Source organism: Tamandua tetradactyla, chromosome 9 (assembly GCF_023851605.1).
Source record: "Tamandua tetradactyla isolate mTamTet1 chromosome 9, mTamTet1.pri, whole genome shotgun sequence".
Taxonomy (NCBI): domain Eukaryota; kingdom Metazoa; phylum Chordata; class Mammalia; order Pilosa; family Myrmecophagidae; genus Tamandua; species Tamandua tetradactyla.
In genome coordinates, this window is record NC_135335.1 from 39,423,454 (window position 1) to 39,445,484 (window position 22,031).

The window sequence follows — 22,031 nt, forward strand, 5'->3', positions numbered from 1 at the left end:
GCCGAGCGCAGACCCTGCGAGAGAGCGGCCGGCGGCGCCAGGCGCACAGCGGCGGCGGACGGTGGCCGGAGCACGACGCCAGCCACCTCGGGCCTCCCAGCCAGCCCCGCGGCGGGGCAGCCGCAGGTACGGCCGACGACCCGGAGCAGTTCCGCTGGTGGCCGCTAGGCACTCAGGCGGGGCAGCGGGACCCCGGTGCAGCTGGGTGCCCTCCGTCAGGGATGCGAGGGGGTGCCCGGGGCGGACTCAACCCTGGATGGGCAGGGCCCTTCTCCTTCACCTCTGTCCCCAGGCCCAGCAGGTGCCAGGCAGCCGCGGTGGGTAGCTGGTGGGAAACAGAGGAACGTCAGGCGGAGTTCTAGCTGCGTGTGTGTGTGTGCCCCTGTACCTGGGCTTGGGCACCTGGAGGTATATATACGTGGGGGCCGTGCTGGAGTGCACTAATGTCACAGCACAGGTGTATGCATCAGACATGTGGTGGTGGTGGGGGCGTTGTGTTGGTGTGTAAACGGACCGTTATAGGTGGGGATGTCTGGGAATCTGTGTGGTTTTTGGTATAGACTTGTGTCCAGCTGCTATATGTGCTAGGGAGTAGAGTATCTGGCTCTAAGGGTAGTCATTCAGAGTTGTGTTCTGAGGATGTTTAGAGATAGGTGCATAAGGAATTGGGGTTCTGTTTGGGGTATAGGAGTTTCTAGAGTGTGGCATACAGAAGCTGGAGGGTGTAGGATGTGGGAGAAATGGGGGTGTCTGGTGTTCAGGTGTGTGCGTGTGTCCAGGTGTCTTATGGACCAGGTGTGTGTAGACATGAGAGGGTCAGGTGTTTAGGGATGTGAGAAGGTCAGGGTGGGGACACGGGTGAGGGATGTTTGGATGGACAGGCAGGTGCTCAGGTATAAGAATGCTGGGGTGGGGGCAAGGGGGAGGCTGTGTGTGTGTGTGATGTGTTCTCATGTCTGGGTGTATGTGTATGATTAGGTGACAGGCAGTTTGAGGCAGGATGCTGGGTTTGGGGGCAGGTGTTTGGGTTCAGTGGTGTGGATGGGGTTTTGTGGAGGGAGTCTGGGTGCAGGGATGTGCGTGGCATTGTAAGTGTCTTATTTTCCAGGTCTCCAGGTGGGCTTAAGACTGTCTTTAGAACCCACAATAAAGCCAATTTTCCTAGAGAAATTTCTGCCCCTGCAATAGGGGGTCAGGGCCTCCCTGGGAACAGGGTGCCACCCAAGGGATGGGATCTCACACCAGGGGTACCTTGCCCTTCATTCTCCTGCAGAGGAACAGACAGGGAAAGTGCCCTCCCTGAGAGCTCACAGCACACTGGAGTCTGCAGGCCTGGGGTAGAGTTGGGAGGCTGTGTTCTCCAAATCACTCCCAGCCAGGCTGCAAATTGGAAGGACCAGCTGAGCTTCTGTAGGCCTCTCCTGTCCTTTGTCCTCAGCAGTCTGAGCTGGGGTCCCAACTGGGTCTCATTTGGGCAACTTTGGATCCAGCCCCTACCCATTCTCCAAACTCGGTCTTCCTATTTTCCATCTGATAAATGGAGAGAAAACTTTCACACTCCTCTGCTCACTGAGACAGAGGCCTCAGCTGGTGAAGGTCCAGGCTGAATCAGGGTGAGACGGGCCTAGGAGAAGACAGGCTGAGTGGGACCATTTCTTAGGTTGCTGGGACCCAGATGGGGAGTCAAGAGGAAGAGAGGGTAGTAGGAGCTCCAGCTGTGGCTGCTGTTGCCCTGGTAACAGTGCAGAAGGAGCTATTTAAAAACGTGGCTGAGATATTGCTGGAAGCCCAGGCTGGCGGAAACCTGATTTCCGAGAGGCCAGGGTGTGGGAGAAGGGAGAGGAAGCATCCCAGCAATTCCCAGGGTGGGGCTGGGGCATCACTGGTTCTGGGAATAGGGGTCGTCCAGGGCTGAGCTCTTCCACAAGCACCTCTGGAGTCTTCTCTGTTGTCCTTCCAGAGGTCAGAGTCCCCTGGGTGTTTCCATTTGGAGAGGAAGAAACTGGGAGGTTGGCTGAATAAATGAATGAATGAGTGACTTTGTTGAGTGAAGAGTTTTGCTGCCACCAAGACTTTCCTTTAGTTATAAGGATTTACTGAATGGATGTTGTTGAATGAACAAATGACTGGGGAATGAATAAATTGCATGTTGAATGTTTGAGTGAGGCCCCCAGTAAGTTCCCAGAGAGAAGACTATCCCCATTGAGTCTCCTTCCTCATTTTCCTTCCCAGGAGCCCTGGCTGTGGCCGGGGAGCAGTGGGCCATGCCGGGGGCACTGGAAGGCCCCAGTTGGAAGCAGGCAGAGAACATTCGGGACATTTATGACTTCCGTGATGTTCTTGGCACGTGAGTGACCTCTCAAGTCTCAGGGCAGGAGAGAAGAGGGTGCTGTCCCTGAGCTGATCTGGAGGGAGGGGCTGGGGAGTTACCCAATCCTGGGTCTGGATGGCTGGGGAGGCTGGGTCCAGTGTGGTGCTTCCCTCTGGTCACTTTCACTGCTTCCTGTTTTCTATAGCCCAGGCCCTGTGGTGGTCTCATGGTGGCCCAGGCTGGCTCCAGCTTTTCACTTCTGGCTATCAGTGCAGTGGGACAGGGGATGCTCTTGCCAAAGTTCTAGGTTCCTGCTGAAGAGAAGGAAGCGAAGGAGAATGAAGGGACCAGCTTATCTGGCTTGCTGCTAAGAGCTGGGGGTCCCCAGCCTAGGCTTAGGAACTGAGGCTGGGCATGGCTCTATTCTTGGTGCTGGTAATCTAGAAATAGCTCAAATCGGGTCTCTGCCCATCAACTTGATCCAAGACATGTTGGAGAGACAGATCCAGGGAAAATAACAACAGGGTGTGTGCTGTGCTTCAGTTAAGGTCCGGACTGAGGACTTTGTAGACAACAGAGAGAGCTGCAGCTTCTGCGTGTAGGAAAACTTTCTGAAGGAGGGGGGCATTGTTGTTGGGCACTGAAGGATGGGTAGAAATGCACCTGTCTGAGAGGGAGGACGCATTCCAGGGAGAAAGACAGAGTAAGCAAAATCTTGGAGACATGAATGTGTGGAAAGAGGTAATGAGTCTGGTGGGACTTAAAATCAGAGGTTGGGGAAGGGAGGATAATGGGTCATGCATGGCCCTGAAAGGCAGGCTGTGGAGCCTGGACTTTATCCCATGGAACACAGGAAGAAATTTAGGACTTTTTGACAAATTTGCAATTCAGGACAGTCACTCTGGCCACAGCATGGAAAGTAAATTGGACAGGGATAAGACTGGAACCAGTGATTCCTATTATAGTAGGGCAGGCCATGGTGGCTCAGTGGCAGAATTCTCCCCTGCTATGCTGGAGACTCGGGTTTGATTTCCAGTGCCTGCCCACGTAAAGGGGAAAAAAAAGACTACTGTAGTCACTAGTTATTCCTGGTGATCTGAAATCTCACCATCAGAGATGCAAACAGCAACAAACAGCTGTAGAAAGAACACCCTAGTAAACCCTCCTTAAACAGTGGACTTCAGTGAAAATGGGTTTCTTTGTTCTTTTCTAAAAGCCCATTCTACAGCATTGCTTCTCAAACTTTAATGTGTATACAAAGCACCAGAGGATCTTGTTAAACTACAGAATATGATTTAGTATGTCTAGGGGATGGGGGTGCTCTGAAATTCTGCAGTTCTAAAAGGCTCCTAGGTGATGCTGATGGTTTTTCAAGGTTCTAAATCATGTTAAATAGCCAGGACTCAAATTGGCTCCAGCAGAAAAAGGAATGAATCAGTAGTGCATATAATCCAAAAACCCAGTGGTAGACTTCAGGCATGGCTGGATCCAGAGACTCACATGATGTTATTAGGAACTTGTCCTTGGCTGTTTATCAGCTCTGATGTCCTTTGTCTTGGCCTCATTCTTAAGTAGGTTCTCACAAAGTGGTAGCAAAGATAACTGCCATTAGCTCCAGGCTTATATCCTACCAGCTTAGCAGGAAAGAGTGCCTTGTTCTCAAAAATGTTGGTAACCTGGTTTGCATCATATGACCCAACTGCTGTGGCCAGGGGACAGACTACTCTTATTGGCCAGGCCTGGCTCCTGTATCCAACCTTGAAGCCTGGGAGTGGGATTGGGGGTGGGGGGCTTGGCCTACCTCCTTGGTCCAGAAGTGGTCACATAAAACCCTAGGAGATGGAGGAGAGGCTGGAGGAAAGCTAGGGTTCCAGTTCTCCACCTCGTGAATCCCCTCTCCCTGCAGGGGTGCCTTCTCTGAGGTTATCCTGGCAGAAGATAAGAGGACTCAGAAGCTGGTGGCCATCAAATGCATTGCCAAGAAGGCCCTGGAGGGGAAGGAGGGCAGCATGGAGAATGAGATTGCTGTGCTGCACAAGTACGTGGATCACAGTCTGTTCCTGCCCTGGGTTGACCCTGTTGTGAGCCTCCCACCCCTCTCCTCAAGTTGCTAATTTCTAAAATGGGGGTAATAATACCCAATTGGCATGATTGTAGGGAGTATTAGAGGTCCTTTATTTCAAGTGCCTGGCCCAATAGCTAACATGGCAGCTGTGACTGAGATATAAGTACTTATTTACAGTGGTTTAATCTGTTCAATTAGGTCTAAAGGTCAATCCTTAAACATGGCTTGAACCACATATCTCAGCTGGTATTATCTCTAGACCTATCTCATGTTCCCGCCCCCAAATTAAAGCCACTTAGTAAGTTTAAGCATGCCTGTCTGCTGACCCCGACTAAACCAGCAACCAACTGCCATAGGAAATGCTCATGCCGATGTAAAAACCTCCTGGCCCTCACTGGAAAGCTTATAATCTTTATCTCTAGTCTCCCACTTGAGCCTTCCAGCCACCCTGGGCAAAGAGGTGAGCAGGGAAGAAATGATCATTTCCATTTTCCAAGGGAGGAGATTGAGGCCCAAAGAGGGCAAGGAATTTGCCCAAGGTTGTGCCTCATCAAGATAAATCACCATCACTGACTCATTTATTGAGTGTTTACTGTATGCCAGGCATGGTGCCAAGCACCTTTACCTACATTATCTCATGGGATCTTCAACCCAACGTTTTGAGCAAAGTACTATAAAGGGTTTCAGTTTATAGGAGAGGAAACTGAGACTTAAGGAGGTTACATTCAATTTAGCAAATATTATTGAGCGCCCACTGTGCCAGGTGCTGGAGGAACAGTGGTGAGCAAGATAAAGTCCCTGGTCTAGTGGTGCTGATGTTTTGGTGGGGACGCCAACAAACTTGAAAACACGGAAAATTTAAAAAATTCACATAGTGATCAGTGCTATGAAGCAAAAAGACTTTGCTGCCAAATGGTGCATGGTAGAAGCAGGCTTTGGACCATGTTTGTCCCATGCCAGAGCCCAGTGTTTACCCCTCTGCTCTCCTGTCTTTCAATATATTATAACAAGTCACCATAAATCAGCTTTTCCTTTTGGGTTTGTTCTGCCCGGGTTTGCAGGTGGTGGGAAGTGGGGGTGGTGAGGTGGCTGAGCTGTCCTCAGCTCTGCACCACCTCATTTCTGCTTCCAGGATCAAGCACCCCAACATCGTAGCCCTGGATGACATCTATGAGAGTGGGGGCCACCTCTACCTCATCATGCAGCTGTGAGTAGCCCAGTCTCTGCCCCTTCCTCAATCCTCTCTCTCTGCTGTCCCCACCCCCTCGACTGGGGAGCTTGTTCTCTCCAACCCCACTCCTTTGACCAGACTGCCCTGTCCCCGGCTGCAGGGTATCTGGTGGGGAGCTGTTTGACCGCATTGTGGAAAAAGGCTTCTACACTGAGCGGGATGCCAGCCGCCTCATCTTCCAGGTGCTTGACGCCGTGAAGTATCTGCACGATCTGGGCATCGTACACCGAGATCTCAAGGTGGGGTATGAGGCTGTGTGGGGAGTTGGGGCACCCAGGGGTGGGGCCTCAGCACACTCACGGTGTGAACCTGGGCAATTCTTGCCCTCTCACTGAGCCTCAATCTGCAAAATGGACCTTGTAGTCTCTAAACTGCCTCCTTCCAGTTAGGACACTCAAACAGACACAAAGTGAAGTGTGCTGTTATTTTATCCAAACAGTTTGTGTCTTTTTCTGATAATGAGTTCCATTTGCTTTTTGTAAAAACTTCGATGGGACAGCAAAGCATAAAGAAGAAAGCCAGAAGTCCCTGAAATCCTACTACTCAGAGATAATGATGGGGTTCACATTTCATAGTTCATTTTATTCTGGTCCAGAAGAGTGATGAGGTCAAACAGATTTGGCTTTGAATTCTGGCCTTGCTACCTCATAACTGTGGGTTTTTGAGTAGGTTACTTTAACTCAGTTTCTGTATCTGTAAAATGGGATTATTCACACTGGCCTGGCAGGAATGTGGTAAGGATAAAATGAAAGCAAGCACCAAAATAGGGTCTGGCACAGGTACTCAAAAATTATTTAAGGCTTCAGAATATACACCTGAGGTTTATGGAAAACTCCCTCCCCTACCTCCTCAGACCTGGTCCTTTCTAGAACATTTAACCTCCTTGAGAACTTCCTTGAGTTTCTTGTGCCTCTAGCCAAGATGGCAGCTATGAAGCCACAGTGGATTTGCGGGAGCCCCTTGTATCCCAGTAAATGCTTGAGGATGCAGATGTTTTGATGGCCTCTGGCCACCTCTGACTGCCCCTTCCCCTCCCTCCTGCCCACCAAGCCTGAGAATCTACTGTACTACAGCCTGGATGAAGACTCCAAGATCATGATCTCCGACTTCGGCCTCTCCAAGATGGAGGACCCTGGCAGTGTGCTCTCCACGGCCTGTGGGACCCCGGGATACGTGGGTGCGGAGGGCCCTGGGCTGGGGCTGGGAGTGGGGCCGGAACCAGATGCTGCAGGGCAGAAGTTTGTCACCACCATGTCCTCTCCCTTTCATAGCTCCTGAGGTCTTGGCCCAGAAGCCCTACAGCAAGGCAGTGGATTGCTGGTCCATTGGGGTCATCGCCTACATCCTGTGAGTGGGGGCTTGACCACTGCTGGAAAATGGCTCCAGACTTGTCCTCTCCCTTTTTCTCTCTTCCTTCCCTCTGTCCTTTCTTCCTCCCCTCCAGATTTACATCTATTAACTACTTAGCTACTTCATTCAATAGATATTTATTGAGTACCTATGTTGCAGGAACTGAGCTAAGCAGTGGAGATTTGGTAGAGAACAAAAGAAAAGTGCCTGTCCTCAGGAAGCTGATATGTTAGTAGAGGAAACAGAGAGTAAACAATCAAATTAATCTATAATACCATATCAGGTAGAAAAAATGCTTTGAAGAAAAATAGAGCAGGGAATGGATACCACTTTAAATTGGTTCACAGAAGACCTCTCTGAGGGGATGACATTTGAATGACATCCTGAATGAAGTGAGGGAGCCAGCCATCTGAGATCTGGGGGAAGTATAGTTTAGGCAGAGGAAACAGCAAGTGCAAAGGCCCTGGGGTGAGAAAAATTGTGCCACGTTCAAAGAGCAGAAAAAGAAGGCGACTATAGCTAGTCAGGAGTGAGAAAGGCAGAGAAGGGTGGTTTCCCCTTTGTAAAAGGGGGATAGTCTTTCCTGTGGGGCCTGCCTGACCCTGGGGATTGCCTCAAAGCTCCATCCTGGAGCCAGCAGCTGCACTGAAAGTGAAATGAGAACGAGTTTCTTCCTGCCCAGGCTCTGCGGTTATCCCCCCTTCTATGACGAGAATGATGCCAAACTCTTTGAACAGATTTTGAAGGCCGAGTACGAGTTTGACTCTCCTTACTGGGACGACATCTCTGATTCTGGTATCTTGGGCTTTGCCTTCCTCCTCTGCCTTCCGGGTCTCCCTGCTGTCTTTTACCTGTCAGACTCCCCAGCCCGATTAAGAGCTGTCTTCAGGAGTGAGAGTACCGCTCCCTACCCTCTGGTGCTTCCCTCTGCCTATGTCCCAGTCTGAGAAATCTGCAGGCATTTGTTCTTTCATTATTTAAACATGTTTTTTGTTTTTTAAAATACCTATCCCTACTGACTTTTTAATGCTTAAAATGCCACCACAAAAATTTTCCCTTCTTTTATGCCCCCTATCAGGAAACAAAACTGTGCAACTGTTATCCTTTACATATAGTGTGACTACGCTGAGTAGATCCTCGTTAAAGAACTTTTTCCTACTGGAGAAAGGAGAGAGCTGGAAGGCTTGGGGGTGGGGGTGGTAGCTTAGAGAAGAGGCACAGCATGGGTGGACTGGATGGACAAGTCTGGCCTCCTGTCTTTCTTTACTGCCAGGCCAGACCCAAGGGGGTGGGTTCTGTCTTGTGGGTGCCGAGGCACTGCCACCCTGTCTCTGTCTTTACCTTGTTTTGGGGGTTTAGCCAAAGACTTCATTCGGCACTTGATGGAGAAGGATCCAGAGAAGAGGTTCACCTGTGAGCAGGCCTTGCAGCACCCATGGTAAGAGCTCCCACAAGCTGCAGGCTGGATTGGGGTCTGGGGACACCCCCACTGCCTGCCTCTGCCTCTCACAGGGACCCCCTACATACCCCATCCTAGGATTGCAGGGGATACGGCTCTAGATAAGAATATCCACCAGTCGGTGAGCGAGCAGATTAAGAAGAACTTTGCCAAGAGCAAGTGGAAGGTGAGACCACATCCCTAGTACTGGGTTCCAGCTTCCCTGGACATCCCCATCAAGGCCTCAGCTCACACATCATATAGCACCAAAATGGAGTCACAGTAACTGCTCAGCGATGCTTATTCAAGGACATCATTCATTCACTCAACAAATGCTCCCTGAAACCTACCCTATTCCAGAGAAAGTCCATGATCTCCAAGTTGAGAAGGAGAGTGGTCTTTTATTCTTAAGGAGGTATCTAATACAGCGTCACAGGTCCAGGAAGGGTCATAAAGATGGTGATGGTAAGATCTGACCTGATAATTGAACAGGAATTAGCCCAGCCAGAAGAATAAGGGCTGAGGCAGAAGAAGCTGGTATGCAAAGGGCAAGAGAGAGTCTGGTCATTTAGGGAAGTGTTGAGTGCTAAACCTAGCTGGACTGGAGGGCCTTAGCAGGATGAGGGGCAAGACCAGAGGATGAAGAGAATGGCAGGGCCAGGCTATTCAGGACCTTAACTTGCTCCCAGGGGCACTGAGAATTCCCAGGAAGATTTTAAGCAGGAATTTGCCCTTTAGAAAGGGTTCTCAGGATGCAGTGAGTGGCATGTAGGGAGGACTGGGAGACTCATCAGAAGGCAACGGCAGAGATGCAAGCAGGAGATGGTGAGGGTCAGAGCAGGAGCAATAGGGATAGAAAACAGTGGTGGTTGCAGGAGTCATTTAGGATGTCAACTCAGTAAGATGTGATGATGGAATGGATGGAGGGGAGAGATGAGATGTCAAAGCTGGACCAAGTATGTGGCTGGGAACAGGGTGGCTGTGGTACCATGACTGAGTGGAGATCCCAGGGGCAGAAACAGGTCGTGGGGGATGATTTTAGTTCTGGACATGGAGAATATGAATGGCTGTGGGACATCTAGGTGGCTATACTGAATAGAGAATGATCTATACACATGTACACATGCATACTCCTGGGTAAGTTACTTAAATTCTCTGTGCCTCAGTTTCCTTCTGTGAAACTGAAAAATCCCTAAGAGTTTTGTGAGGATTAAATGGATTATCAAAGTAGTTAGAATTGTGCCTGATACCTAATTCTATATATGTTTGCTCTTACATATAAATATGAATTATATGTAAAGTTATATACATGTACATTTATATATACAGTTCTATAAATATGTTTGTATGTGTGTGTAAATATGTAATAGGAGAACTTTGTTGAGGTTTCTGGATTTTAGGGGATCAATAAATAACACCTGAATGAAAACAGCACCACTGCAAGGAGCCCGCCACTAGCTCCTACCCCGTGCCCCACATTCCTTTTAAAGTTCCCCTCTTCTCTCTCCCCACAGCAAGCCTTCAATGCCACAGCCGTGGTGCGGCATATGAGAAAGCTGCAACTGGGCACCAGCCAGGAGGGGCATGGACAGACGGCGAGCCACGGGGAGCTGCTCGTCCCAGCAGCTGGGGGTGAGGACTGCGGCTCTGCAGGGCAGCAGGGATGGTCCACACGGAGGCTCCCAGGCCAGAATGGAGGGTCTGTCCTTTCAACTAATGCTGTCCTCTCTTCCCGTGCTAGGGCCGGCGGCTGGCTGCTGCTGTCGCGACTGCTGTGTGGAGCCAGGCTCAGACCTGCCGTCCACGTTGTCCCCCCAGCTCTAAGGCCCTGGAGCCAGCATCAGGATCCCTGGCATGGGAGGGGCTGGGAGGCAGCCTGTCCTCCCTCCCGGAACTGGGGTTACCCTGTCCTGCCCCGTCCCCAGACCCTTTCCTACCTCTCCTCCATCATATTTTCCATACAAATGTTTCTATTTTATTGTTCCTTCTTATAATAAAGGGAAGAGGATAAAACTACAGGTAGCTCTGTCTTCCCAGACAGCCCCTACCTGAACCTTGTACAAACTGACTGCTTGATTTGGGGGTGCCTGGCCACTGAGTAAACTGCAGGGAGCCCTGTTCTAATATGAGAGTTGGTGCAGAAGAGAGAAAGAAGTGGAAGATGGCAAGGAATCCTTTGTCCAGTGTCCCCACCTAGCCTTCTGGCCCTTTGGACTCCTTTCGGCGCTTTGCTGGTGGCTCCTGAGTATAATGGGACTGGCGTAGGTCAGCACTGAACAGCACCTGTGGGGAGAGTGGGCAGGAGTTTGTATGAGGAAATGACGGTGGTGTGGGAGGGTAGAGGAGTTCATGGGGAGCAGGGCTGGGGCCAACAAGAATCTCTTGGGAGGTGGGTACACAACTCCTGGGGTTTCGGGCTGGAGGAGGTTAGAAAGTCTTTCAGCATCACCTGGTATGGTGGCAGTGGTGGCGGAAGGGTCCACTGGGTCAGGGCTGGGGGAGAACTCCTACAGGGTCTGGGTTAATGGCTGGAGAATGAAGGAGCTTGGGTATACTCACCGCTTGGGCCCAGCCAGCATAAGGTCCCCACAAGGTTCGGAAAAAGTTTCCTAAACCAGATGTGATGAGGCTAAATGAATTAACTCTTGCTTCCCCACCACAGAGGACATGGGGTTTAGGCAAAGGTGACCAGGAGGGTGAGAAGTTTATACCACCTCAGCTCCACTGCCAGCCCCAGCACCCCAAGCTCTCTCCTCACCTAGTTCCTTGTTGGCCTGAGGGCTTGGACCCTTGGCCTGGGTCCTTGTGGGGTGCCAGTCATAGTCACGTTGGGCAATCTGCCACACATGGATGTCCACGGGCACGGCCTGGGGCTTGTCTAGGGCCATCAGGCAGATGCAGTCAGCCACCTTTGACAGACACAGAGTGAGCTACCGTGGTGGAATGGCAGATCCAGCCAGTATCCTGCTTCTAGCCCTAAGGCCAGCTGCTTCCTCTTCCTCTTTGAGGTAATTATTATTGTATGTTCTCAACCTCTATAAACTATCAATATTTTTTAAAATAGCTATGATGAGAGCTGCTACTGAATGAACACCTATGGAAGAGGCTATTACCAAGTCCATTTTACAGACAAGAAAACTGAGGGTCTCAAAGGCAAAGTGAATGGACCACAGCCGTACAGCTAGGTAGATGCAGAACTAAGATTTTGTTAGGCCAGTGTTCACAGCCTATTAAAAAAAATGCTTTTTTAAAAAATAAAAATTCATTGTTTAAACTACAGAGAAAAATGAAGAAGAAAATAACAAATGCCAATTTCCAAATCATCTTACTGCTAGATTTCCCTGCTGACATTAAACAAAAAGTTTTTAAAGTATATATACATTCCAAGAAATGAACAAGATGTAAAGTAGAAACACCTCCCCATTTGTCTCTCCAAAGATAACCATGATTAGGTTTCCTATGATTCCTTCCAGAACGTTCTGCATACATACAGTAGCAGACATATGTGCTGAACAGATGGTCTTTCTAAAAATGCATTCAAAGGGGAATGTCCTTTATACCCTCTCTCACTCTGCCTTTTTCTCTAAGAAAACATCAGCTTCTACCCTTCTTTCCTGATCTTCCTCGAGAAGCCAAGCCTCATCTCCTACTCAGTGTGGGCAGCAAGGGCAGTTCCCACCCCCTTAGGCCTTACCTTGGTACCCACCCCAGGCAGGGCACAGAGGGCTTTATGGGCCTCCTTATAGGGGGCCTCACGTAGTTGCTGCAGCCAGGACAGCCCACCCAGTTCTTCCAGGATGGCTCGGGCACTGGCACTCACGTATCGGGCACGGTATCCCAGACCTAGCTTCCTGAGGTGGGCCTCTACTTTGGGACCTGCAAGGGAGTGGGGAGGAGAGCAGGAGTCAGGCATCCTCATGTCATCAGGCTAGGGTGTGAGGCCTCTACCCCAACAGAAGGCCTTTTCTAAGAGCCTTCCCACCCCCACTTCCACCCCCCACCCTGGGAAACAGAAGGCACTTGTTTGTGCAAAGGAAAGGATGAAAACCTGGGGTCTGCCACTTTACAAATGTTTTCTGAGCACCTGCAGTGTGTTGGGCTCAGAGCAGGGACTGAGGAGGCCTCACTGCCCCAGAGGAGCCTCTCGGTTGAGATTCTTCCCCTTTGGAGTTTTCACATCCATGACCTAAAATAACGGCCATAATAACAGCAACTGTGTCTATGATCAAGAGCTGGGTGGCAAAGTACTTTAGGTGTTTTATCACAGTAACTTTTCTCAAGGACCCTAAGGATAGTACTGCTGTTTTTCCCATTTTACAGAGAAAAGGAGAGCTTAGAAGAGGTTAAGTAACTTGCTCCAGAAAGGACACACGGGATGGGATTTGTAAGCAGGCCTGGGATGCCAATGCCTGTGCTTTTAGCCCATTATACTACACGGCCTCACAACTGTTTGATATTCCTTCAAAACACTTCTAGATAGAAACTCTTATCGCCCATTCTACAAACAACTTGATAGACGCTTGGGAAGGTGAATGAATTCCTTGAGGTCTTATAACCACTAAGCTGGGAGCTGACTCAAGACTCAGTTTCTAGATCCCAAAACATTCTCTTTACTTGAGGCAGGGTGTCTTCTTGCCATGCAGTCCCCAAGCACTTCCCCTTGCTTGGTTCTTACATCTGTCAACTGATATACTTGCCTCTGCACAATACTTGCCTCGCAGGGCTGCTGTGAAGAACAGGTATGTTCTTGGATGCAGAACTGTTGGGTTCACTGCAGAGACAGCAGCTTGAATTTTCTGCTTATTTCTTGTGTGCCAAATACTGTGCAAGGTTCAGTATGGACATCCCTTTCATCAGCCCTCATAACAACTCTGGTAGGGAGGTGCTATTATTATCCCATTACATAGGTGAAGAAACCCAAGGTCACACAGGTGCAAGGCAAATGGCAAGGCTGGGATTCAAACCTAGGCAGTCTGTCTCTAGAGCCCCTATACTTAACACTTATACTACTGTGAACTGTATATAGATGTTGGCAGCTGTTTTTCTGGGAAGACATGGAACACACACATGGGGCAAAAAGCACAGGCTAATGAGGTGCTGACATTTCAGAGATAGATAGAGAGGATGAGGTATAATTTGGGCTGTTCAGAGCAGGCAGGGAGATTGTGTTTGATGCAGTGTTTGGAAACGCACGAAGCTTTGTGATGGGAGATGGTGACCAGGGGATAACTGAACAGAACCTGAAAGCTGTTGGGGATTTGGGGGGGCGGGGGACCCACCCACTCACCAGCTAGGGCCTGCAAGCTGGGGAAGCCATGGTAGGTGACCTCATCCAGCTGAATGAGTCGAGGTCCGAAGGCCTGGCAGAGCCGCTCTACCATGCCAGTGATGCGGGCAATGTTGTTGTTTGAGGAGCAGATGAAGGAGAAAAGGCACTCAACTGGGTCCTGTCGCAGGAGCCGCACACCTTGGGGCCAGAAAGGCAAGGGGGTAGGAGAAACACCTACTGTCAGGAGTGGCATCCTCCCACCCTCAGATCCTAGGCACCAAGGGTTCAGGGGAGCCTCAGGAGAATGAAAGACAGTATTGTTAAAGCAACACCAGGCAGATCTCTCATTCTTCATAGCATCTTGGGAGGTAGGGTTATCCTCCCATTTCACAGATGAAGAAGTCATATTGTAAGCATCATGAGGGCAGGGACTTGTGCCTGTTTTTATTCAAGGCCATATCCCCATTCACACAGCATATGTTCTGTAAGTATTCGCAGGATGGATGAGAAAACTGCCCCAGGTCACACAGCAGAATTTGGCTCTATATCCTTGTCATTCCACTATGGTGATCAGCACAATACTAACAACAGTAGTAACAGTATTATTACTATTGCTAGTAATAGTATTAATAATAGTTATTATGTGCCAGGTACTATACTAAGCATTTTACATGTATTAACTCCTTTCACCCTCATAAGACACTATGAGGTAGGTATAATTTCCATTTTATAGAAAGGGAGACCAAATTACAGAAAATTAACAACCAAAGAACAAGAATCCTAACCCTTGCCCCAAACTCTGTACTCACCTTGGAATTTTCGAGCCACCAGTTGGAAGTGGGAGTCCACGGAATCCCAATGGTGATACAGTTGAGCCAGGCTGATGTCCAGCTGGAAGTACTGGTGTAGGGCCTGCAGCTCATCTACTGTGGGCCTGCCAGTCTGGCCCTTGTCCCCTCGGTACACAGTGCAATAGAGCTCTCTCTCCGTCTGGGTCAGTGTCCATACTTGGTCTGCCAGCACGCCACTCCAGTGTGCAGGACTTTGCTCCCTCCACCTAAGTCCCCAGGTACACAGCAGCTCTTTGTACTCCATTTCCCTTCCTGCACCCTTTGGGGTCCCTCCCATCCTACATCGGCTCCGTTTACAAAACCAATTTACTCATTACAAAATAAAAGTGCTTTGTTTTACATTAGTTATGTTGCTTGATCCTCACAACAACACTGCACAGAAGGTCTATTGCCTCTACTTTATAAAGGAGGTAGCAGGCCACCTGGGCCTCAGTTTCCTCTTTGGTACCCTGAGATTTCTTCCATCACCCCCACCAGGGCATTGCACCCCAGGGAGGCAGTGCTGAGGAGCCAGGACTGAGGGTCCCAGGGCAGCGTCCTCCCAAGTGCGGTCACTCACCGGAAGGACTGTCCAGAAGCCAGAACCAGATCCAAGCGCAGTTCAGAACGTGGGCAGGGGATAGGGGCCCAGAGGGCCGGGCTGGAGGCCAGTGTACGATGCCTCATGCTACTGGGCAGAAGAAAGCAGGACATCTCCAAACAAGACCCCGCCCCCAATGGCCACGCCCACTCAGAGCTAGAGCACTTCACCGCCCAAAAATCTAGCTTGTACAAGACCACGCCCTTCAGGGCATCGCCCACCGAGACTTGGCCCCTTAATTTCAGTTTATTCAAGGCCCAGCCAAGTTTCATTTAATTTTTTCTCTGCCTGCGGGTCCTGCCCCTTGCAAGTCACCAAAGTCCCGCCTCTTCCACTCTGTCCCCACCTCCTGTCCCACGTCTCCTGCATCTCTGGCGGTGCAGGTGCCACCCCTTCTCCTCGTTTGTGCGCCACGATCCCCGGAGCTGCCGGGACTTCTGCCAGCGCGCTCAAGGGCGTCCTTCCGGTGATGGCCAACCTCACCGGAAGTGGGGCTCAAGCCCCGCCCATTTGGCCAGGGGCAACCAATCCAAGGAGGACGTACGAAGCACCAATGATTCTTCGGGTGTGGAGGTGGATAGGCGGGCTTTTCCGAGGCGCCTAAGCGGTTGGTGTGATTTGGGATAGCGGCTCGCCTTTAGCCTTTCCTCTTCAGGGATTGTCTTCATTCGGGAAGGTGGCCCTATTTCGGCGGCCCGGCGGCCTAGCGGCCTGCGAGTAGGCGGTGCGCCCTCAGCCCCGGTCCTTACTGCCGGCTCTCCTCAGAACTCTTCATTTCTTCCAGGGCCGGCCCGCCCTCAGAGAACCTTTCACGGAGTCTTCTGAGAAAAATCTCAGATTTTTGTCCTCCTTAGCCCTCTTCACCCATGAACCTCTTCACCTCGAATCGGGCCCAATCTGGGCTCTGTTCCTCCGAGCCCTGGTGAACTGTCTCCACACAGTCTGTCCCTTGAGGACTTTCCGTCCTCAGCGCTTGCGGGCCAAGTTACTTCCTTCCAAGGTCTCTTCACAGACTGTCCTTCAGAGGCCTGAGTGTCTCAGCCAAGGCCTTCAAGCTGCCACAGCTTCTCTCTTCATTCTCAAGGCATTCCTTCCACAAGACTCCCACCACTTCCCACTCCTACCAATGTGGCTGTGTAGGGGTTCCTCCGAGGCTGTGCCCAAAGGCCCAGAACAGTAGTTCATTAACTTGAGGCTTGGATTTTAAAATCCCCAAGGACAAATGTGTCGTCCTGAGGCTGCTGGCCTAGTCAAGTTGCCAGTGCCAGCCACCTGGGCCCAGAAAAGAGATATTATCTGATTTCTTACCTTCTTGAAGAACGGAAAAGGAAGGGAGACATGAACTGTATCTGGGCCTTTTTCACCTTCTAGCATAGTGACTTTTGGTTGCTGTATCTGAAGATTAGACTGCAAGATCTTTGTGTCCCACCCATAATACCTAGCATGGTGTACCAAGAGTATGCATCAACATCAAAACAAATGCAATCTGGTCTCAGTTCCACTTGTTAATAGCTGCAAGGCCTTGGGCAATTCTTCCTGAGGTTGTCTCCCCATCTCTAGACATATACCCAACAGGTATGTAGACTTAGAAGGTTTTCTTTCAATAAATATTGGTTGAATTGGTATAGGAGATGCCAAGGTTGGAAATGAAAGAAAAGCAATTCTTTGCAGTCCTGCTCTTTCTCCAGCAAAGCAGGGGAGACAGAGGAAGGTCACGGTTATAGTGAACTGTGAAGCATTTGAGCCATCCTACTGGCAAAGGAATTGAAGCATTCGAAGTCCAAGAAGGAATCGGCAATTAACTCTTCCTCCAGCACTTGGCCTCCTGGTGTTAAAGAGCCAGCTTTGCAAACAAACAGACCTGAGTTCAAATTCTAACTGCAACTTCCTAGATATGGAAACTTAGGCAAGTTACTTAATTTTGTTGTGGGGATGACTACCCTATTAATCTAGGTCATAGAGTTACTGGATTTCATGAAACAGTGTGTCTAAAGGTGCTTAGCACAGGGCCTGCCGCTCAGTAAGGCCATGGGAAATGAGAGGTAACATGTTATCTTTGCCATTGTCTCATACATGCTGCCTGCACAGCAGCCAGCAACCACTTGGGTCTAATTATTCACCATCCCCAGTAGACAGAACCTCTCTCTTAACCTCTTATCTTGGCAGAAGGCAAGGACCAAGAATTCAAAAGAGACCATTTATTTTCTAAGAATCAATATATTTTTTTCCTTCGAAATAAATACAAACCAGTTCGAAAGGTAGGGGGATCTATGGGAAGGGGAAGGAGAATAGGGACAAGCCCCAGTCTTTTTTTTTAGTACCAAATGACTCTGGCGCGACCCGGAAACGCAGTTACAAATGAGAATAATTTAAATTCTCCATTAATTACAGTATTTACAACAGCAGGGGAGGGGGTCACCTAGTGCCCCTCTTCCAGGCTGGACGACATCAATCCCACTGCTAGGCTGGGCAGATGCTTGCTCACCTCACCACCTGCAGGGGCCTCAGGCCTCTAGGCAGTTATAGATTCTCCTGGCATGAGCAGGCAGAGGTGGTGGGATGGCCTGTTTTATGCAGTGTCCTAACCTTCATCCACCACCATGCCCTACAATGCCGTGAGGTCTCTGGGGCTCTTTCTGGCCTATGGGACCACCCCTCTCCTTGCCCAAAGCTGCCATGGGCCCATGGAGTGTTCTGTACAGTCCAGCTGCACTCAGGGCGGGAGGGACCTCCCCCACCCAGCTTCCCCTGAGACTGGCCCCAAGACCAGGAATGAGTCAGTGCAGAGGCCGGTGCCACTGCAGGACAGTGAGCAGAGGGGAGAGAGGTCAAAGGGCACTGTAGCTTGGGCTGTGCTGGACAGCATCAGTCACTGTCGCTGGTCTCGCTGCTTTGCTCACCCTGCACCTTGCTGCGATGCTGCAGAGCCCTATGGTAGGCAATTTGTACTGATTTGCGGATGTTGGACTTGCGGCCCTCCAGCATCTTCTCCTTGTCTAGGTCCTGGTTCACACCCAGAGGCACCAGCTTAGTCCTGGGTAGCCACTGCCTGTAGGACAAGGTAATGATCTAATAAATGATCTCAGGGACAGCAGTAAGTAATATCTTCCTCATTCCTTCATTCAATAACACCCTCTGAGCACCCACTCTGGGTCAGGCTCCTTGGTGGGCACTGGGGTTACAAAGATCAATAGGCATAGTCCCTAACCCAAGGAACCGCTCAGTTTAGTAATGAAAAGAGTCGAATCAACAGTCATTCTAGGAACTAACCACAGGGTATTTATGCACAAAAAGAAGTAGCCTTAACTTAACCTGAAATAACTATACTGCCCCACACAGGCAGATTTCACAGACACTGAATTATCCTCAGATAATTAACAAAAAGACTACATATGTAAAATGACAGAACACGGACACAGAGCCTGAATGTTTATGCCTCCTTTATCCCCATCTTGTTACCATGGAGGCAGAGGTGAGAAAACTAAGTCTAGAAGCCATTTGAGTTTGGGTGGGGAACCACCCCTGTATTTGTTACAGTTATTGATGGCCCTTGGGTTTCTAGGTACAGCTGTTTGTCAGCTGCTGCCCACTGACTCTCTGACTCATGGTCAACACAACCCTTTTGCTCAAAGATCTAAGTCCCTCTCCCAATGGTCTGTGATAGCTGGGTCTATCTGCTGCTTTGAGTTTCCTGGCAGCCTGCCCCCATACCACACAGGGTTGCATCTGTGGCTGTGAGTCACAGCAAATGCTCCCCTCCTCCCTTACCAGGTTCTCTTGTTGTCAAAAAAAAGGACGAGGTAGAGATGCTCTCGGGCTTCCTGGGTCATCTGCTCCCCAAGTTTCAGCACCTCCAGTGGGGGCACAGGGATGGGAACTCCATGGTGGAACATACCCTCCCGGGGCATCTTTGGATCAATGATCTGAGGGTGTAATAAGAGCCTGGTTTGGTTCAGTCCACTTCTCAAAGCCTGCCTGACACAAGAGTTTGGAGACTACCTCTGAAGTGGGAATAGAAAAAGGTTATCAGGCTGCTAAGACTGCAGTGCTTCTTCCCATACTTCCTTGACTTTTTCTGAGACTGACATTATTTCAGAGCTCAAGGAAAAAGGGAAAGAGGAGATAGAGAAACTGACTGGGGGCCTCTAAGTGGGACTCAAGCTCTATCTGTCCCTAGCCTATCTGCCAAGGAACCAACCCTGTTCTTTAAGTCAGCAGAGGGTGGGAAAAGTATGCATTAAAGTGTTAGAAGGCAGGGGCATGAAAGGAGAAGTGGAAACCTACCAGAGCCGGGTATGATGGATACCCTCGGCATTTGGCCCATACGAGGTCCAGAGCGTCCAGAGGGGAGTCCTCATCCTCTGACAGCCAGCCAGTTCCCCGACCCAGACTCTTCCTCACCACTTCACAGGAATGGGAGAGAGGGGGTGGATCAGCAGCTGGGGGGCTGGCAAGGCCCTGATGCTGGGTCCCAGGCATCCCTGGCCTTGGGTGAGAATACTTACTGCTGTGGCCCACGCCGCGGCCAGTGCCCACGGAGTAGGCCTCGTTCTCAGTGCCTGAAGTATCCTCACTGCTGTCCTCAGGGAATGTGCCCCGAGAGAAGGAAGGTTTGCCTCGGCCTTGTTTTGAGGGGGTCGTGCTGTGGGCAAGACATCACAAGCTCAGTTCAAGTGAGGGGGGGTGAAGAATGGCATGGTGGTTGTCTTCTCTTTAACCCCCTGGGTCCTAGACATTTTGAAAGCAGGACTACATAAGAAGTTTCAAACTCAAATGGCCTCAGGGACCAGCTGGTGTTATGACTGATGGAAGTGGGCTGGGGGTAATGGTGGTAGAGACAAGTGTATTCCCTATCTACAGTAGCAGCTACTACTCAATTCCAACGTGTTATCATGGTGCCACTTGGCAACACTGGCTGGATATGCCGTATTTTCTGATTTTTAAAGAGAATACAGAAACTGGGAATTTTTCTTGACATTTCTAGGTTCATTTTTTCACAAACACCATGCTAGCCAAGCAAAACATGACTGCAGGCCAAATCCAGACCACAGACTAGTTTACACCCTCTGTCCTAAATTTGTTGGCTTAACCCCGGATGGCTCCCTCAGTTCCACTATGGTGACATCCTGATATTTCCCTTTTATTTTGCAGAGAACCTTGGGTTTGAGCAATCTTAATCTAGGGTGATATGGCTACTACCAATTTCCAATAACGAAACCCAGAAAGGCCTGTGAATCCTGGTAAGACATCCTAAAGGATGGCCTTGATCTGGAAGGCTGGTACCTGGTCCGATCTGAGGCAGCGCTGCTGCTGCTACTGCTGCTGGACTCAGAGTCTGAGCTGCTCCGGGGAAGGCTGCAGTCATTACGATATACTAAGAAACTCTTCTTCACGGGCTGGTTTCCACTGCTGAAGCCATTGGCTGGTAAGTCTTGGTTTGGGGGAAGAGGAGGAAGAAAGGAAAAAGCCAGGAATATGTAGATCAGAGAGGGTATGGGAGTAGTAGGGACTTAGGACTTGAGCTTCCCTTCTGTGCTGGAAAATTCCTCCCACCTTGGCTAGGGGGGCTAGATCTGGGCAGTGTCCATTAGAGTTGGCCACAGCCCTGCCCCACCCCTCACACGTCCCTTGGCAGTTACTGGCCTCAGGACACAAATGGCTTAAAGGGAAGGAGATGCTCAAGGAGGGTGAGAAGAGAAAAAGTGAAATGATACAAAGGAGGAGGTCCAGGATGGGAATTTGGGCCATTGTCTTTGGGCCTCAGGGTGGAATTAAAGGATCCTAAGGGCCCTTCTGGTTCTGACATTTTATGGGATGGCTGGGAGTTACTGGGAAGAACAGCAGCTTTGCTCACTCTCTTGGGGGGCTGGGTGATGGTGAGGCTCACCCAATGGGGGATCTTCTGTGGACTTATCACTGTCGCTGTCTGAGCTCGAACTGGGTCGGGGGCTCCTACCCCGCTTGCGCTGACGCAGGGAGCCCATGATGGGGAGCTGGGGGGGCCCCACAGGACTGCCTCCGTGGCTGGGGGTCATCTGGCTCTCCCGGTTTTTTGGGGGCCGGCCCGGCCTCTTGGGCGGTCCAGCTGTCTTCGGGTTCTTTTTGGAGAACAGAACTGAGGTTCTCCTGCCCACCTCATGTGCGGGGGTTGAGGACATGTTGGGACCCAGGCCTGGAGCAGAGAAAGAGAGAAGAAGAGTTGGTGAGGGGCCTGATGTGGGAAAGGTGCATGTCTAAGGTCATGCCCTGGGTGTATAGGACCATGACTCCAGCTAGAATAGGGTAGATGATCTCAGGGACATGGAATTAGAAACAGCGTTCTCTTAAAGATATAGCAGAGGGGCAGCTAAGAGGCCCCTGACTGGGGGGTGTGGGAGACAGTGCAACTAGCTGTGCAGGAGGGACCTCTGCCTGGGGGATGGCAGCGGCTGAGTGTGTGCTGCAGAGCCAGAGTCTGCCTTCTGTGGGGTCCAGCTGGCTGAGGGGTTCAGACCTTTGCTTGTCTCCTGGCTGCTGCTCTCCTCTGCGGCACTGTCTGTCTGCCCATCCTTGTCACAGGTGGCTGGGTGGGGTGTCAGACTGCTCCGGCTTGAGGTGCCATATCGCTCAGGTCCATCCCGGCCAGTCTCTCGCTGGTGGGCAAGCTTCCGCCGCAGTGCCGTCATCTCTTTCTTGATCATCTTTGCGCGCCGTGAGCGGCCAACGCTCTGCTTGCTGGCATTCACCTCATTCAGTCGCTCCAGCAGCAGTTTCAGCTGCTCTTCCACTGGTAGGTGCTTCTGGTTCTCTAGCAGGCAAATCCTCTCTTCTTCTGCTGCTAGGGAGGAGGGTTAGGAAGGAAAAGTTCAGACTGAGGGCAGCCCTCTGAGCCCCTCAAACTTGGGCAGGCAGCAAGAAACCAATAAATAGCCTTCCCACCTCAGCTTCTCACCAGGA

General features: G+C 50.5%; 3 protein-coding genes and 1 long non-coding RNA gene across 28 annotated transcripts in view; 2 read left to right on the forward strand and 2 right to left on the reverse strand.

The window, feature by feature from the left end:
* CAMK1 (calcium/calmodulin dependent protein kinase I) lies at positions 1 to 10,455 on the forward strand. 4 transcript variants are annotated; one of them, XM_077116635.1, is made up of 12 exons: positions 184 to 317; positions 2,233 to 2,347; positions 4,218 to 4,349; positions 5,509 to 5,583; positions 5,708 to 5,846; positions 6,658 to 6,784; positions 6,879 to 6,954; positions 7,640 to 7,752; positions 8,317 to 8,395; positions 8,495 to 8,582; positions 9,910 to 10,027; positions 10,137 to 10,347. In XM_077116635.1, exons 1-12 carry the CDS (start codon positions 257 to 259, stop codon positions 10,217 to 10,219), a joined length of 1,206 nt encoding a protein of 401 aa, XP_076972750.1. In that variant the 5' UTR covers positions 184 to 256; the 3' UTR covers positions 10,220 to 10,347. The 4 variants fall into 4 exon arrangements, with proteins under 4 accessions (XP_076972748.1, XP_076972747.1, XP_076972750.1 ...); XM_077116633.1 differs by lacking the exon at positions 184 to 317 and adding an exon at positions 1 to 126 and having other exon boundaries at positions 9,910 to 10,454; XM_077116632.1 differs by having other exon boundaries at positions 180 to 317; positions 9,910 to 10,455.
* On the reverse strand, positions 2,077 to 15,586 carry OGG1 (8-oxoguanine DNA glycosylase). 10 transcript variants are annotated; one of them, XM_077116638.1, is made up of 8 exons: positions 15,075 to 15,433; positions 14,474 to 14,721; positions 13,683 to 13,862; positions 12,090 to 12,271; positions 11,154 to 11,304; positions 10,955 to 11,004; positions 10,589 to 10,678; positions 2,077 to 2,622 (listed from the first exon to the last, which is right to left on the reverse strand). In XM_077116638.1, the coding sequence occupies exons 1-7, from the start codon at positions 15,365 to 15,367 to the stop codon at positions 10,589 to 10,591; spliced, it is 1,194 nt and encodes a 397-aa protein (XP_076972753.1). In that variant the 5' UTR covers positions 15,368 to 15,433; the 3' UTR covers positions 2,077 to 2,622. The 10 variants fall into 10 exon arrangements, 8 of the variants coding, with proteins under 8 accessions (XP_076972753.1, XP_076972754.1, XP_076972752.1 ...); XM_077116639.1 differs by having other exon boundaries at positions 2,077 to 2,625; XM_077116637.1 differs by lacking the exon at positions 2,077 to 2,622 and adding an exon at positions 2,684 to 8,872.
* The window catches only part of LOC143647034 (uncharacterized), a 14,136-nt gene continuing 7,643 nt past the window's right edge, over positions 15,539 to 22,031 (forward strand). The window contains exons 1-2 of the long non-coding RNA XR_013157792.1: positions 15,539 to 16,670; positions 20,247 to 20,520. This is a non-coding gene — a long non-coding RNA (uncharacterized LOC143647034). The remainder of the gene's footprint in view (positions 16,671 to 20,246; positions 20,521 to 22,031) is intronic.
* BRPF1 (bromodomain and PHD finger containing 1) overlaps positions 17,293 to 22,031 on the reverse strand; it is a 14,883-nt gene continuing 10,144 nt past the window's right edge. For 4 of the 13 annotated variants that reach the window (XM_077116618.1, XM_077116615.1, XM_077116617.1 and 1 more), the window contains 6 exons: positions 21,589 to 21,912; positions 20,983 to 21,267; positions 20,379 to 20,526; positions 19,380 to 19,737; positions 18,864 to 19,018; positions 17,293 to 18,144 (listed from right to left, as the gene is read on the reverse strand). In XM_077116618.1, coding sequence (XP_076972733.1) covers positions 17,961 to 18,144; positions 18,864 to 19,018; positions 19,380 to 19,737; positions 20,379 to 20,526; positions 20,983 to 21,267; positions 21,589 to 21,912 — 1,454 coding nt within the window. In that variant the 3' untranslated portion in view covers positions 17,293 to 17,960. The remainder of the gene's footprint in view (positions 18,145 to 18,863; positions 19,019 to 19,379; positions 19,738 to 20,378; positions 20,527 to 20,982; positions 21,268 to 21,588; positions 21,913 to 22,031) is intronic. The other 9 variants (XM_077116622.1, XM_077116620.1, XM_077116621.1 and 6 more) reach the window with 5 other exon arrangements.

Excerpts from the sequence above, each read along its gene's own strand:
- OGG1 (XM_077116644.1), bottom strand. The coding sequence starts at position 15,367 with ATGAAACTTGGCTGGGCCTTGAATAAACTGAAATTAAGGGGCCAAGTC. Across the intron at positions 13,863-14,473 it reads GGTGGCTCGAAAATTCCAAG|GTGTGCGGCTCCTGCGACAG; the intron begins GTGAGTACAGAG and ends TCTGGCCCCAAG. Across the intron at positions 10,690-10,948 it reads GCTGGGCCCAAGCGGTGAGT|TCTCCCCACAGGTGCTGTTC; the intron begins ATACCCAAGCTC and ends ACTCCTGCCCAC.
- CAMK1 (XM_077116632.1), top strand. The coding sequence starts at position 257 with ATGGGCAGGGCCCTTCTCCTTCACCTCTGTCCCCAGGCCCAGCAGGTG. Across the intron at positions 6,785-6,878 it reads TGGGACCCCGGGATACGTGG|CTCCTGAGGTCTTGGCCCAG; the intron begins GTGCGGAGGGCC and ends TCCCTTTCATAG. Across the intron at positions 6,955-7,639 it reads GGGGTCATCGCCTACATCCT|GCTCTGCGGTTATCCCCCCT; the intron begins GTGAGTGGGGGC and ends CTTCCTGCCCAG.